We start from the raw sequence: 12,329 nt of genomic DNA, 5'->3' as shown, positions 1-12,329 counted from the left end.
AATAATAATAAAAAAATTGAAAGTAGTTTCAATGTAGCTAGCTACTTTTTGACAGTAACTTGTAGTGTAGCTAGCTACTTTTTCAAAAGGGTAGCTTGAATGTAGCTTAGCTACTTTAATTTACGAGTAGCTTGTAGCTGGTCAAGCTATAGTTTCAGAGTAGCTTCCCCAACACTGTTGATAGCATTGATAATGTTTTTGACAGATAATATCATGATGTTTTTTTTGTTTTTTTTTGCGTTTGCCTTGCCGAATGGAGCCTGCGCTGTTATCTCTGCCTACTGGAAACTTTTTCAGGCTTCTGATTGGCCAACATGGCTTTACGGTTGAGATTATATCGCCACCTGTTGGTTTGGCATGCTCTTGACCACTGTGAAGCACTCTTCATAGCATGCGTTTGCGTTTTCATGTGGACGGAGATTTTTTTAAAAACGGAAGGAAAAACTCGTTTATAAAAATACCCATGTACGTGTGGACATGGCCTCAGTTTAAGTGCCGGTGATGCAGTGTTGCCAGATATTGCTATGAAAACAAATAAAATCCGAAAAATAAATCAGAATAAATCGAAATTAGTTCAAATCTTTTGCTAAAAAGATAAGATAAATATATTGCTAACTCTATATGGTAAATTCCCACTTTATTAACTTTCTAAAGTGTCAAATTAAGTGGAAAAGACAAGTCCAAAGACGCTTATAATAGGATCTGGCAACACGGAGGCTGCGCCCGCGCCCTCACAACTCAAGCCTCGTTCACCCCGCCAGCGTCTGGCAACGATCATTTTGATACCACGGACGCTAAACATTCTTACAAACTTTCTAAACTTAATTATACATGCAGACAACTCATATGAGGAGTTTTAAACAGCAAATCAGTCATTCAGAAAAAAAAATATTTTTGAACATGAAAAATTTACAAAAACATTATTTGTTCCTAGTGTGAGGCATTCTGGTTTTTAACAATCATTGGTGTGTGTTTTTTCTAAAAGCATCATAGTTTCATGATTCTGTGTTTTCCGAAACCATTGTTCCAATGGACATTTGCAAACAGCTTTGCAGAGAATTATAGTTGATACTGCAGCTCTCGACCTGTGATTAGAAGTATAGTTAGAATGACTTTGACTTCAATAGATCATTCTCTTGACCAAATTAAGCAAGCTAACATGCTGTATACGGTCTATATCTGTCATTCAAATATGTACAAATTTAATTCTGCGCCTTTTAGTTTGTCATGAGAATGAAAACACAGTTAGTGTGAGGGAAACCACGATTCCAGAACAGAACAAAATAGCAAATTAGTCCTCCAAAATCATGTTTTTATAATATGACATTAATTTGGCATCATTAACGAAAATCGAAAGTTCTGCAACAATAGAAGTTACTACACAAACAGACAGTTAGTTAATTTCTTGAGTCTGTTGAACTATGGTAGTTAGCGGTGCGTTAAATGCACCCCTAATGAGAATCAAAATTTTGATTAGAACTTACAAAGCTGCTAAAAAATAACACCAGACCATCTATCTGATTGCTGTGATTAGTAAATTATTCTATTTCTTTTACTAGTTCAGTGCTTGACAGGAAGGTATATGAAATAAAGGGGGGTTGAGAGTCCACGCTGTTACAGCTCAATGTACTGCTTATAGCCTTGACCAACTAATGAGGACATTGACACAAGATCAGTCTGTCTATAAAGTCAAAATTAACTGTGTTCACAAACCATTTTGTGTTTTTATATCAGTTTAGCATTTGTTAACACTATCGGGTAGGTTTGGGTTGGGTTTGGGGTAGGGCATATTTCCAACATGATAGAGCATTAACTTTTAGCGACAGTCCCCAGATATTTGAATTCTGAACCGCCGCAATATGTACCTGAAGCAACGTAATAAAAACACAGCAATACGTACCTATATCAACGTAATAAAAACGTGCCAGGGTTCACGTATTGAACCCATGTTTTAGCGCCACTCAGTGGACATTTCTCTTTGAGACTGCGGCGAAACGTGCAGTAAGGTGCGTAAAAACGGTGTTGCAGAAAAGTACCCAGAGATACGTATTTTTATGAGACCAGGTTGGATTTTCCTGTGGTGTGGGGTGTGTTTAACAATGATTGAATCTGCTCAAAATTGTAAATATCCAACAGGTTGAATATTTACGTTCAGAAATCCTGTTGTGTGGGGGGATTCCTGAGGACAAACGTGCACACACTCTGTAGATTGTCATGTGGAACGGAATGGAACGATTTCCAATCAGAAAGTTAGTTGACGGAAGACGGAAGTTTTACTCGCCTCCAGCCCGCTCTGTAAATGTAAAGTCCACATTCATGCCATCTTCACGACTTCATCCAAACCTATTTCTGTTTTTCCACGAATTTCCGGTAAAAAAAGAAATCCAATAATACTATTGTCACCATTTCTTCTTGCCCGCCATCCGCCATTTGTTCACTCTAAAGTCACGTTTGACTCTAAAGTCACAGTTGGTACTCTGATTGTTTTAAAAATCTTTTAGTGTGGGTCAGCATTTAGTCAACCTTAGTCAACTTGGCTTAATAAGGGAGTCCACATGATAAAGGCCTGGACTATTTTAAAAGTCTTTTTATGTGTTTGCATCAAAACCACCCACCCTCTGTGCTGATCTTCTCTCACTGTGTGTATATATGTGTTTTATGGCTATAAACTGATTCATCTCAACCTGTGGCCACCCATGTTTGTTTGCACAGCCCCCTCAAAGGACCCAATTGGTACAGCACAGATGCTAGAACTGGGCTGCAGTCGTTTCAATCCTTTAACACAGCCATGAATATTCCCCTTCCAATCATCTTTATAAAAATGCTCAATTGCGAGCTTTTCAGTTCTAAAAATCTAAAAATAACCCACCATCTTTCTTCTCCCCTTCCTTTAACAGTGCGGCAAAGCAGCGGAGAACTTCGACAAATTCTTCACCCGCACGCAGCCCATGCTGACCCCTCCAGACCAACTGGTCATCGCCAACATCGACCAGAGCGAATTCGCTGGATTCTCTTACATAAACCCAGAGTTCATCCACCCATCGTCGCTTCACAGTGTGGTATGAGACAGCCCGATGAAGAAGAGGACCGCCCGTCCTGCTCAAACTAACAACCACATCCCTGTTATTTATGAGCTCACCAAATCTTTGTAGACAGTTGAATACCCTTTATCTGAACTGAGGAGGGCTGGAGAAGGGGGTTTGATGGCTGAATGGAAATAATATTCTAAAGCATGTGTCCACATTCAGACTTTGTTGCCAGTTTTTAATGGAGCTGGTGTAAGATCTGTTCCATAGACTGATGAGCATTTTAAGGCACCACAGACTCGTTCCTGACAAATTATGCTTTTATGAGGTTCCATCTCAGTTAGGATGCTGCTTGTGTAGGCAGTAGACAGAAAGGCAGCTCTCTAGGCTTTGAAACAGAGTGATAATGTCCTCATAGTAATGACAGTTCATCGATTGCCTGTATGCAGATAGATGTTATGTGCAGGTTCAGTATATTTGACAGAACACAGAAGGTGGAGATATTGAACGATCCCTTTTTCCAGTCCTCAGATTCTTTGTGTGTGAAGCATGCTGACATGAAACAGGTTTTTGTGTCCTATTCCTTTTATCCTCTACTGCCATTTCTACTGTTCCTGAATTATATATTTGTAAATCTAAAAAAAATATCTTGTTATAGGAGTGCCAAAATATTACTGCATCAAAAGGTTTTTTATATCCAGTTCTATATATGCATATTGATTTCCTACTAGATCTCTTGGTGGTGTCCCTTATCTTGGGCTGAAACTTGAACCCTTATTGCTCCTCGAGTTTTAGCATGACAACTTCCAATCCCGTCACTGCCTGCTCGCCTGGTCTTGACATATTCAACATATACACAACTTTTCATCTCGCTCTAAATGTATGAATTGTGATTCTGAGTGATTCCTCGTTGCAAATACGCAGGCCTTACACACCCGCAGAATCCTGCAGATCACCTGTCCTATACTCATCCGCTTGCATGTTTGTTTTTATTAAATACTTTGGATAATCTAATAACACTGTTTCATTGAACATATTTTACCTTGTTTAAATCCATCCTGCAGATTTGTGTTTTTCATGTTCAGCACAAAAAAGTCTGCGGATTCTGCCTGGGCCTGATAATAAGTATCCAGTGCAACATTTCAAACCAGACTGAGTCACTTCTGTTAGAAATGGATATATGGTTTTGGGTTTAAAACCTGCATATTATGCTAAAGAAATCTACCACTGCTACAACATAAAGAATATGTAACGAGACAAAAAAAGATGCTGTACTTTAAACTGTAGGGGGTGAGTCTCCGAAACCTGTCAAAACCTTGTCTAGGACATATTTCCCCCCAGAAAATCTTTGCTTAAAGAAAAAAGAATCCTGTTTTAAAACCATTAAGATGTTTATTATATATATATACATTTTTTTTTTTTTTGCATTGTGACATTTTCATGACTGTTAAGCACCTTTACCCTAAAAGCTAAATAAATAAATTAAAAATTAAACCCTTACTTTAATGTGAAAAAAATGTGAAATGAAGATGTACTATTTAATGTACATTAAGTATTTATAAATCATGGTAGTGTTTGTTGTTTATGCTGCTTATTACTGTAATGATTTGACAATAATGAGAATCTAATGAAAATCACTGCTGGAAACAAAGAGAATTACAGAAAAAATAAAAACATTAATGCAATTAAAATGTGCATAACTGACATAAAAATTATGCCACAATGCAAAAACTCCTAATGGTCTTCATATACACTTTCTTTTCATATGAATCATTACAGGTTTTTTTTTTTATTATGTTGGAGGGGGGTGGGAGGTCAGTCGTGTATAACTTCTAATATAACCCTGTCTCTGGTAGTGTTTCTGTCCTTTGGTGATCAATACTCTTCATGTTAAACTACATGTTCTTATCAAAGGGAACTTTCCAGTATATATCGGATATTTTTGTCTTTTTAGGTCTTAGTTTGTGATCATCTTGCATTTTTGCTCTGTGAGTATTTTTACGTAGAGCGCTATGTTTACTGTTACACTAAAGGTACACTACAGTATATATACCAAGATTTTTGTAAATACAGAGAAGGCGTACTGTACATTATCCTGCAGATTTTATACTAAGAACTGAATGTGCTTTTAACTTTTTAACTTAGATGGTTTCTATGTTTAGATGATCCAAAAAGACTAGTTTGGCTAATCTGAGATAGCTTTGGTATCTGCAAACCTTTGTTATATGTAATTCTTGTATTTATCCGCTATGTTTTCTATGCTGATAGTATATAAGTGTAGGAGCTGTATGTAGACTGACTGGGCTCTGTGCTCCTACATACTCTATGTGTGTTTGTATACTGCAGCTGCTGTGTGCATGTGGGGCAAATCGGCGCATGCAAAACGTGTTGCATGATTCCAGGAATCCGGAGTCCTCTAGCATGGAATGACTGTCACACCGAGTACCATATCCGTCCCACCTCAACTCTCTTCCTTTGTGTTGTTGCTTTTGTTCCTGTTTAGTTTCAATCGGTGGATAAAGATTTAGACCACTGCTGTGCAACTCCATCTGAATTATCTGTATGACAACAGGGTAAAGATGGGAAAGTCAATTTTACCATAAGTCTGACTTCAATTTATGTATTCTAGTAAAAAAAAAAAAAAGCACCTCAGAAATGCTGTATTTACACATTAGATCGCTCGGTTTGGGCTCTAGTCTTGTGCCAAGCACTTGGTGGAATACTGTAGTTATCAGGTTCACCATTGTTGAATTTCACCACTGATTCATCAGTATGAGCACATTTTTTGGAGCTATAATTTTTCAGTATGTATTTTAGAAATTTCATAGAAGTCCCTGTGTGTGGAAGAAAAAAAAACAAGTAGATATTCCAGGTGTTTATTTCTTCATCCCAAGAAGTAAATGGATACTTGATGATACGAGTGGAAACAGAGCCGGTCCTCTTATGAAGTGATTCAGACAGTATTCAAGCGGTTGTCTTGCAGGATGCAGGTAAACACAAGTGTCTCACATTGAGAGTATTTGGGAATGTAACGTTCATGTGTTTGATTGGGGTTTCTCTGCATGTGAGGTGGCATTCCAACTTTCCCTGGGCATATGAAGTATATGAACATTCCACCCAGCCATTTCTTATTAGAGATTCTATCAGGAATTATAAATATATATTTATTATTATTATGATGAAATTATGGATTCCAGGACAGTTTGAATAAGTTAAGTCACTCATCTTTGTTTTTCTTTACAAAAGTTTGTCCCTCTGTTCTTTGTGAAGGATAATGTGTATAAATAAATGTATGACAAAAGTGGTTATGTCCATGTTTTAGTTCTTCAAGATGATGGAGTGACCGGATTTTTTTGAGCACATTCTTCATTCAGCATCAGTGGCCATAAACAAACTCTAGTAAATGTGATCTAACACAGGACACATTTGTAAGCAGTTAAAGAGTTATTGAGTTCATTTATTTTCCAACTGAATATGGTTTAGTTCAGACATTAAACGAATCAAAAATCATTTCAAATTTTATTTACATAGCACATATAAAAACAACAGTAGTTGAATATTGTGCTGTGCAAAAATGTAAAAGTCAACCAAAACAAACTAAGGCAGTGTCCGAAAATCACATATTCTCTTGGGTAGGCACTTCCCAGCCAACATTTGTATGTGGGGCCCATATGGGTATGAACTGGGCTGAAAAATGGGCCCCATATAGGATTGTCCGCAGGTTCCATAATGGCCCCATGTGTATGAACTGGGCTGAAAAATGGGCCCCATATAGGATTGTCCGCGGGTTCCATAATGGCCCCATGTCAATTGCCCACATGGATTTCATATAGGATTGCACTTGTCACAAGGTGGGACCCAACTGGGCAACATTCACAAGACCCATCTCGGTCCCAGCTTTAACCCAGCTAACATTAAATTGTGGGGCCCATGTGGGTTTGAAATGGGCTGAAAAATGGGCTCTATATGGGATTGTCCGTGGGTTCCATAATGGCCCCATGTCAATTGCCCACATGGATTTCATATAGAATTGCACTTGTCACAAGGTGGGACACAACTGGGCAACATTCACAAGACCCATCTCGGTCCCAGCTTTATTTTGAGTATGTAATTACTTCGCGACTGCAAAAAGAGAATGTGTGTAGTATGAATGTAAATTACATTACATTATGTAATCCGGATGTAGCCTACTACAATGTAGTCAATGTAGACAATGTAGTCATTGTCATGTGACTTACCAGCGTGAGTTGCACCACATCACAGATATTCATAAATCCTCTACCGTGGCCTCATGGGATAGTAAAGTGTCCATCGTATGCACACTTCAGAATCTCGCAAGAAGTAGTAGGCCATCCGGGTACTTCTTGCCTACACTTGTGTGAGTGTGGATTCGGACATAAATCTTTTTTCACATACTCTTTTTCACCTACTATATAGTAGCTATTGAAGTATCTGAATTCAGATGCAGACAAAGTTCTCCGTAATCCACACACTTCCCACAGTACGAGACGAGCAAGGATGGGAATCAAAGAATTTAACCATTCAGAATCCGGTTCTGATTCCTCCTAATGATTCCTGTTACTTAAGGGTTCCATTAACAGTTACTTTAATTTTTTAAGGAATAAATATTTAGAAAATTGAAACATGAGGCCATATTATAAGAATGATAAGAACAATTTTTGCAAAAGGTCTGTTAGCAGACTTATTAATTACTTTTTTTTTTTTTTTTGAATGACTTTGTCAATGTGGCATACATGTATTTCATAATTGGCTATAAAACAGCAATACTAGACAAAAAAAATTTGGTAACTTATTTAATGAATTTTTACAAAATATTTCTGACAAAATGAAAGTTAACACTCAAGCAGTTATCTTTATGAGTCCATCATGCTTTTCAATAATGTTAGATGTAGAGCACAAGGAGTCTTTTAGTCCAGGAAAAGGGCTAAAACCGGATTTTGAAACAGTACAGCACAGCCCATAGAATGTAATTTCTGACCAAATAAGGATTTTACTATGATAAATCAAAAGGTCAAAATGTAACCTCTCCCCAGAAGTACTTTAAAGCCAGTACAGTATAGGCTACTGTATGTATATTTCAGTACACCCTTAGAGAAAAAGATGAAGATGTCTCTTTGAAAAGATTTCTGTAGAGCACTGCTGCACTAGAGTGAACCCATAACAAGAATGATTTGTTGTGAGGCTCCATTTGTGATCTTCTTGAGGCTGGATGTATTGTTTGCATTACATTAAATAAATAAATAAAAGCTGTAGCTATAGCAACTGATAAAAATAAACTACAGTATATTACAATAGGCTATCTATAGCTACATTATTAATATAATTATGGTTATTATTATATTGTTCATTTTATTGGCTATTCCTACACTCTTCCCCTTTTCCCTTCCCTTTTCAATCCATTTTTTTTTTTAAAGAAAATAGCAGAAATAGGTATTTTGAGTTATATTAAGTGCACACACATTCGGTAATGAAGAGTGGATCTTTTCTAAGAAAGTGTCTGTCATTTAGGCTAATTAAGGTAATACATAGCCTATTTGTTGCATATTGTTCTGTATGAAAAAAAAAAAAAAAAAAAGACTGAATGCATGCCAGTCAGTTGTAACGAGTTTAAGCATCTTTACATGAAACTTGCTTTATTTCAAAACCAAGTAGGTACTGAACTTGAGTTCAATAAGATTTATTCGATCAAGCAACTCTTTGGGAGTCATCATGAATGATTCATTTAAAGACCTAGTTCATAAGAGTTAGCCTATTTGTTTGTGAATTGCATTGCACTGAATGCCTTATTTTTGATTCTCCAAAAAGACCCAGCTCATAAGGGTGCTTTCACACCTGGCCTGTTGTTGGGTAATTATGTAAGTTCCGTGAAAAGCATTAGCTTTGTTGTTTTGCTAATACTTCAGAATGAACCATGTGAATGTCTGTGGGTGAGCACTACACATGTGCCGCACAACCACACTGCATGCTTGCTTTCATGTAAACTCTAATAATATTTGTTCTAGATGCAGGCTCGGATATAATGCAGGTCAAAGACACACACACACACACACACACACACGTACTACACGCTCGCTAGCTCGTGTTCATTCTCGTGGTCAGGCTGCGCTGCGAGGAGCTCTTCACTCCACAGCTGGATTACACTCACATTTACTCTCATCAACAGCATCCTTCAGGTAATTTCTCATCTTTTCGATGCAGATGAAGCAATATGAAGCTGCTGTCGTCATTTACGCATGTCAACACAGATGCACGTGTCTTAAATGTACTGATGATTTCATATGCTGAAGTGAGAAATACACATTGCATTTAATATTTTAAAACGTGTTTATTTGTGCTTTAAATATGGTTGTATGGCTGATATTGTGTACATGTGTTAAAGTGTTCAAATGTGTTTTAAATTGCTTTATAATAATGAGAACGCAGCTGTGTGCGGCACATAATGTCCATTACTCAAGTCATTTTGCTGCAACGTGTAGAGAGTAAAGAGAAACATTTTATTTACGGTGATGACACCAAAAAGCGGTGAAAATTCAAAAACATTATAAAGATAAAAACTGTCTCAAAACCTAGTGAGCTGACTAACTAGGCTGATGATCGTAGTGTGATGCTGCTGATTTGAAGTTCTCCTGCTTTGCGTCCTTGCAAAAATGCACCATGGTTACCATAGTTTTAGCTTTATTATCATGGTTACTACAGTTATTGCAAAAAAATAAAAAAATAAAAAAATAATAATAATAATAATAATTGGTATCCATCACTGATTTCTGTGAAGTTTTCTTACACTGTACACTACTAATTTTACTGTTACTAATAATAACTGTGGGAACATTGGTATGGAAAATAATAATATAACAATTATTTATTAACAATAATGATTAATTTGTTCTTTTTTTAAACCTGTCTGCATTGGTATTGGTCATAAGCAAACACACATTAATAATAAGAAACCCAAAATTTCTAAGTTTTGAGAGAAACCCATGTTCAAGTCAAGTCAAATTTATTTCTATAGCCTATCACTTTATACAATACAGACTGTTTCAAAGCAGCTTCACACTAATAGGAAAATAGCATTGCTAATGTTGCAAAATTCTTCAGTTATGAGACTAATTTCAGCTGTAAAGCAGCTCTTCAGAAGTGTCATTATTCTGCTCAAATTTCAGTTTTGATTAAGTTTATTTTCAATAACTGTGTTGATGTTGCAGAGTTCATCAGTGAAACAAACTCAATTGCACTATAAAGCAGCTCTACAGAAGACTAACGTGTTGCTAAGTGAGGGACAGAGTTCTTAATAAACTTTTAAGTGAAGAGTTGTACGTGTGCCATATAAGACAGTAAACACAATTGCGGGTTTGTGGGGATTAGTTTTTATTAATCGGCTTTGTTGTAGACTAAACTGGTTGAAAATGCACATAATCTCTGTACATCTGTGTACATCTGTACATGAATGTGTCCATCTGTAAACAGGTCCATCATCACAGCAGCAATGGATGCTCTGACATTCTGAGTGACAGGTAATACTGCATTTCATATGGGAGATTCATATATGACAGATATTGGGATAATTGAACGACATGTCACCTTAATATCAGTTTTGCAATGCCACATGCCAAGCAGCCTGATCTAAACTTGAGAATCTTCAGTTTCATTTTGCATTGTGCATCAGACAGTGTCTCACACATATCACATGCTCAGCAGCTGCAGCTGTGCTCAGATGGCACATGTACAGATGTGAAAATGCATGTGTGTTTTTGTCCAGAATCTATTGAACGCCGATTTGCTCTCTCCGTCTTGTGTGGATTTTCAGTGAATGTGCTGCTTGTCAATCTCACATTGTGAGCTGTATTGTTGGTATTCCAACTGCATCTGTGTGCTTCCGAAAACACTTGGTTCCATGAGGATGTTGATTCTCATCTCGCCATGATTCATTATGTGTCAGATTTGCTACAGATGGAAATTGACGCCCTCCTGATTTATAGTCAGCAAGCAGATCTTCATAAATTGACAGCGCTATGTCTTCGTTTCCCTCAGATTATCTGTGTGGTGAGCGCCCCCTGCTGAAGGCTGAGTGGCATGAGCGCGTGCGGGAGGAAGGCCCTGACCCTGCTCAGCAGTGTGTTTGCGGTATGCAGTCTGGGGCTGCTGGGTATCGCCGTCAGCACTGACTACTGGCTCTACCTGGAGGAGGGCGTCATCCTGCCTCTCAACCAGAGCGCTGACATACGCATGTCCATCCACTCCGGCCTCTGGAGAGTCTGTTTTCTGGCAGGTAAGTAAATGGCTGATTCTACTTTTGGAGGACTTTACCTCAAGTTACATTTACAGCTATTCATTTAGCAGAATCTGTGACTTGCCTGGACTACTGCATATATGCATAACATTACAGCTTGAAAAGGTTTATTTATTTTTTTTTTTAAGTAATGCACATCTCTATTAAAGCTTGTTCCACAACTGAATAAAACGAAAAAGGTAATTGCAACTTTTTATCTCACAGTTCTTTTTTTCTTACAATTCTGACTTTTTTCCCCTGAATTCTGATATAAACTCACAATTCTGACTTTTCCCTCCTGAATTCTGTGATATGAACTCACAATTCTGACTTTTTCCCCCTGAATTCTGTGATATGAACTCACAATTCTGACTTTTTTCCCCCTGAATTCTACATGAACTCACAATTCTGACTTTTTTCCATGAATTCTGTGATATAAACTGCCGCTGTGCTCAGATGGCACATGTACAGATGTGAAAATGCATGTGCGTTTTTGTCCAGAATCTATTGAACACCGATTTGCTCTCTCCTTCTTGTGTGGATTTTCAGTGCTGCTTGTCAATCTCACATTGTGAGCTGTATTGTTGGTATTCCAACTGCATCTGTGTGCTTCCGAAAACACTTGGTTCCATGAGGATGTTGATTTACAGCTATTCATTTAGCAGAATCTGTGACTTGCTTGGAATACTGCATATATGCATAACATTACAGCTTGAAAAGTTTTTATTTTTATTTTATTTTTTAAGTAATGCACATCTCTATTAAAACTTGTTCCACAACTGAATAAAAAGAAAAAGGTAATTGCAACTTTTTATCTCACAGTTCTTTTTTTCTTACAATTCTGACTTTTTCCCCTGAATTCTGATATAAACTCACAATTCGGATTTTTTCCCCCTGAATTCTGTGATATGAACTCACAATTCTGACTTTTTCCCCCCTGAATTCTGATATAAACTCACAATTCTGACTTTTTTCCCCCTGAATTCTGTGATATGAACTCACAATTCTGACTTTTT

The 12,329-nt window shown here is 37.3% G+C and overlaps 2 protein-coding genes across 3 annotated transcripts in view; both read left to right on the top strand.

The window, feature by feature from the left end:
* Positions 1-4,373, top strand: part of LOC107729205 (protein kinase C alpha type-like) — a 171,198-nt gene extending 166,825 nt beyond the window's left edge. Inside the window, exon 18 of the mRNA XM_016539635.1 lies at positions 2,898-4,373. Within this exon, the coding sequence (XP_016395121.1) occupies positions 2,898-3,065 (168 nt within the window). The 3' untranslated portion in view covers positions 3,066-4,373. The remainder of the gene's footprint in view (positions 1-2,897) is intronic.
* Positions 4,374-9,138: 4,765 nt separating this feature from the next.
* cacng5b (calcium channel, voltage-dependent, gamma subunit 5b) overlaps positions 9,139-12,329 on the top strand; it is a 26,930-nt gene continuing 23,739 nt past the window's right edge. Inside the window, exons 1-2 of one of the 2 annotated variants that reach the window (XM_016539639.1) lie at positions 9,139-9,220; positions 11,076-11,313. In XM_016539639.1, coding sequence (XP_016395125.1) covers positions 11,118-11,313 — 196 coding nt within the window. In that variant the 5' untranslated portion in view covers positions 9,139-9,220; positions 11,076-11,117. Of the gene's footprint in view, positions 9,221-10,520; positions 10,559-11,075; positions 11,314-12,329 lie in introns of those variants that run through there. The other variant, XM_016539638.1, reaches the window with a different exon arrangement.

Source organism: Sinocyclocheilus rhinocerous, unplaced genomic scaffold, assembly GCF_001515625.1.
Source record: "Sinocyclocheilus rhinocerous isolate Xijiao unplaced genomic scaffold, SAMN03320098_v1.1 scaffold1630, whole genome shotgun sequence".
NCBI lineage: Eukaryota > Metazoa > Chordata > Actinopteri > Cypriniformes > Cyprinidae > Sinocyclocheilus > Sinocyclocheilus rhinocerous.
This window is presented reverse-complemented; position numbering and strand designations above follow the sequence as displayed.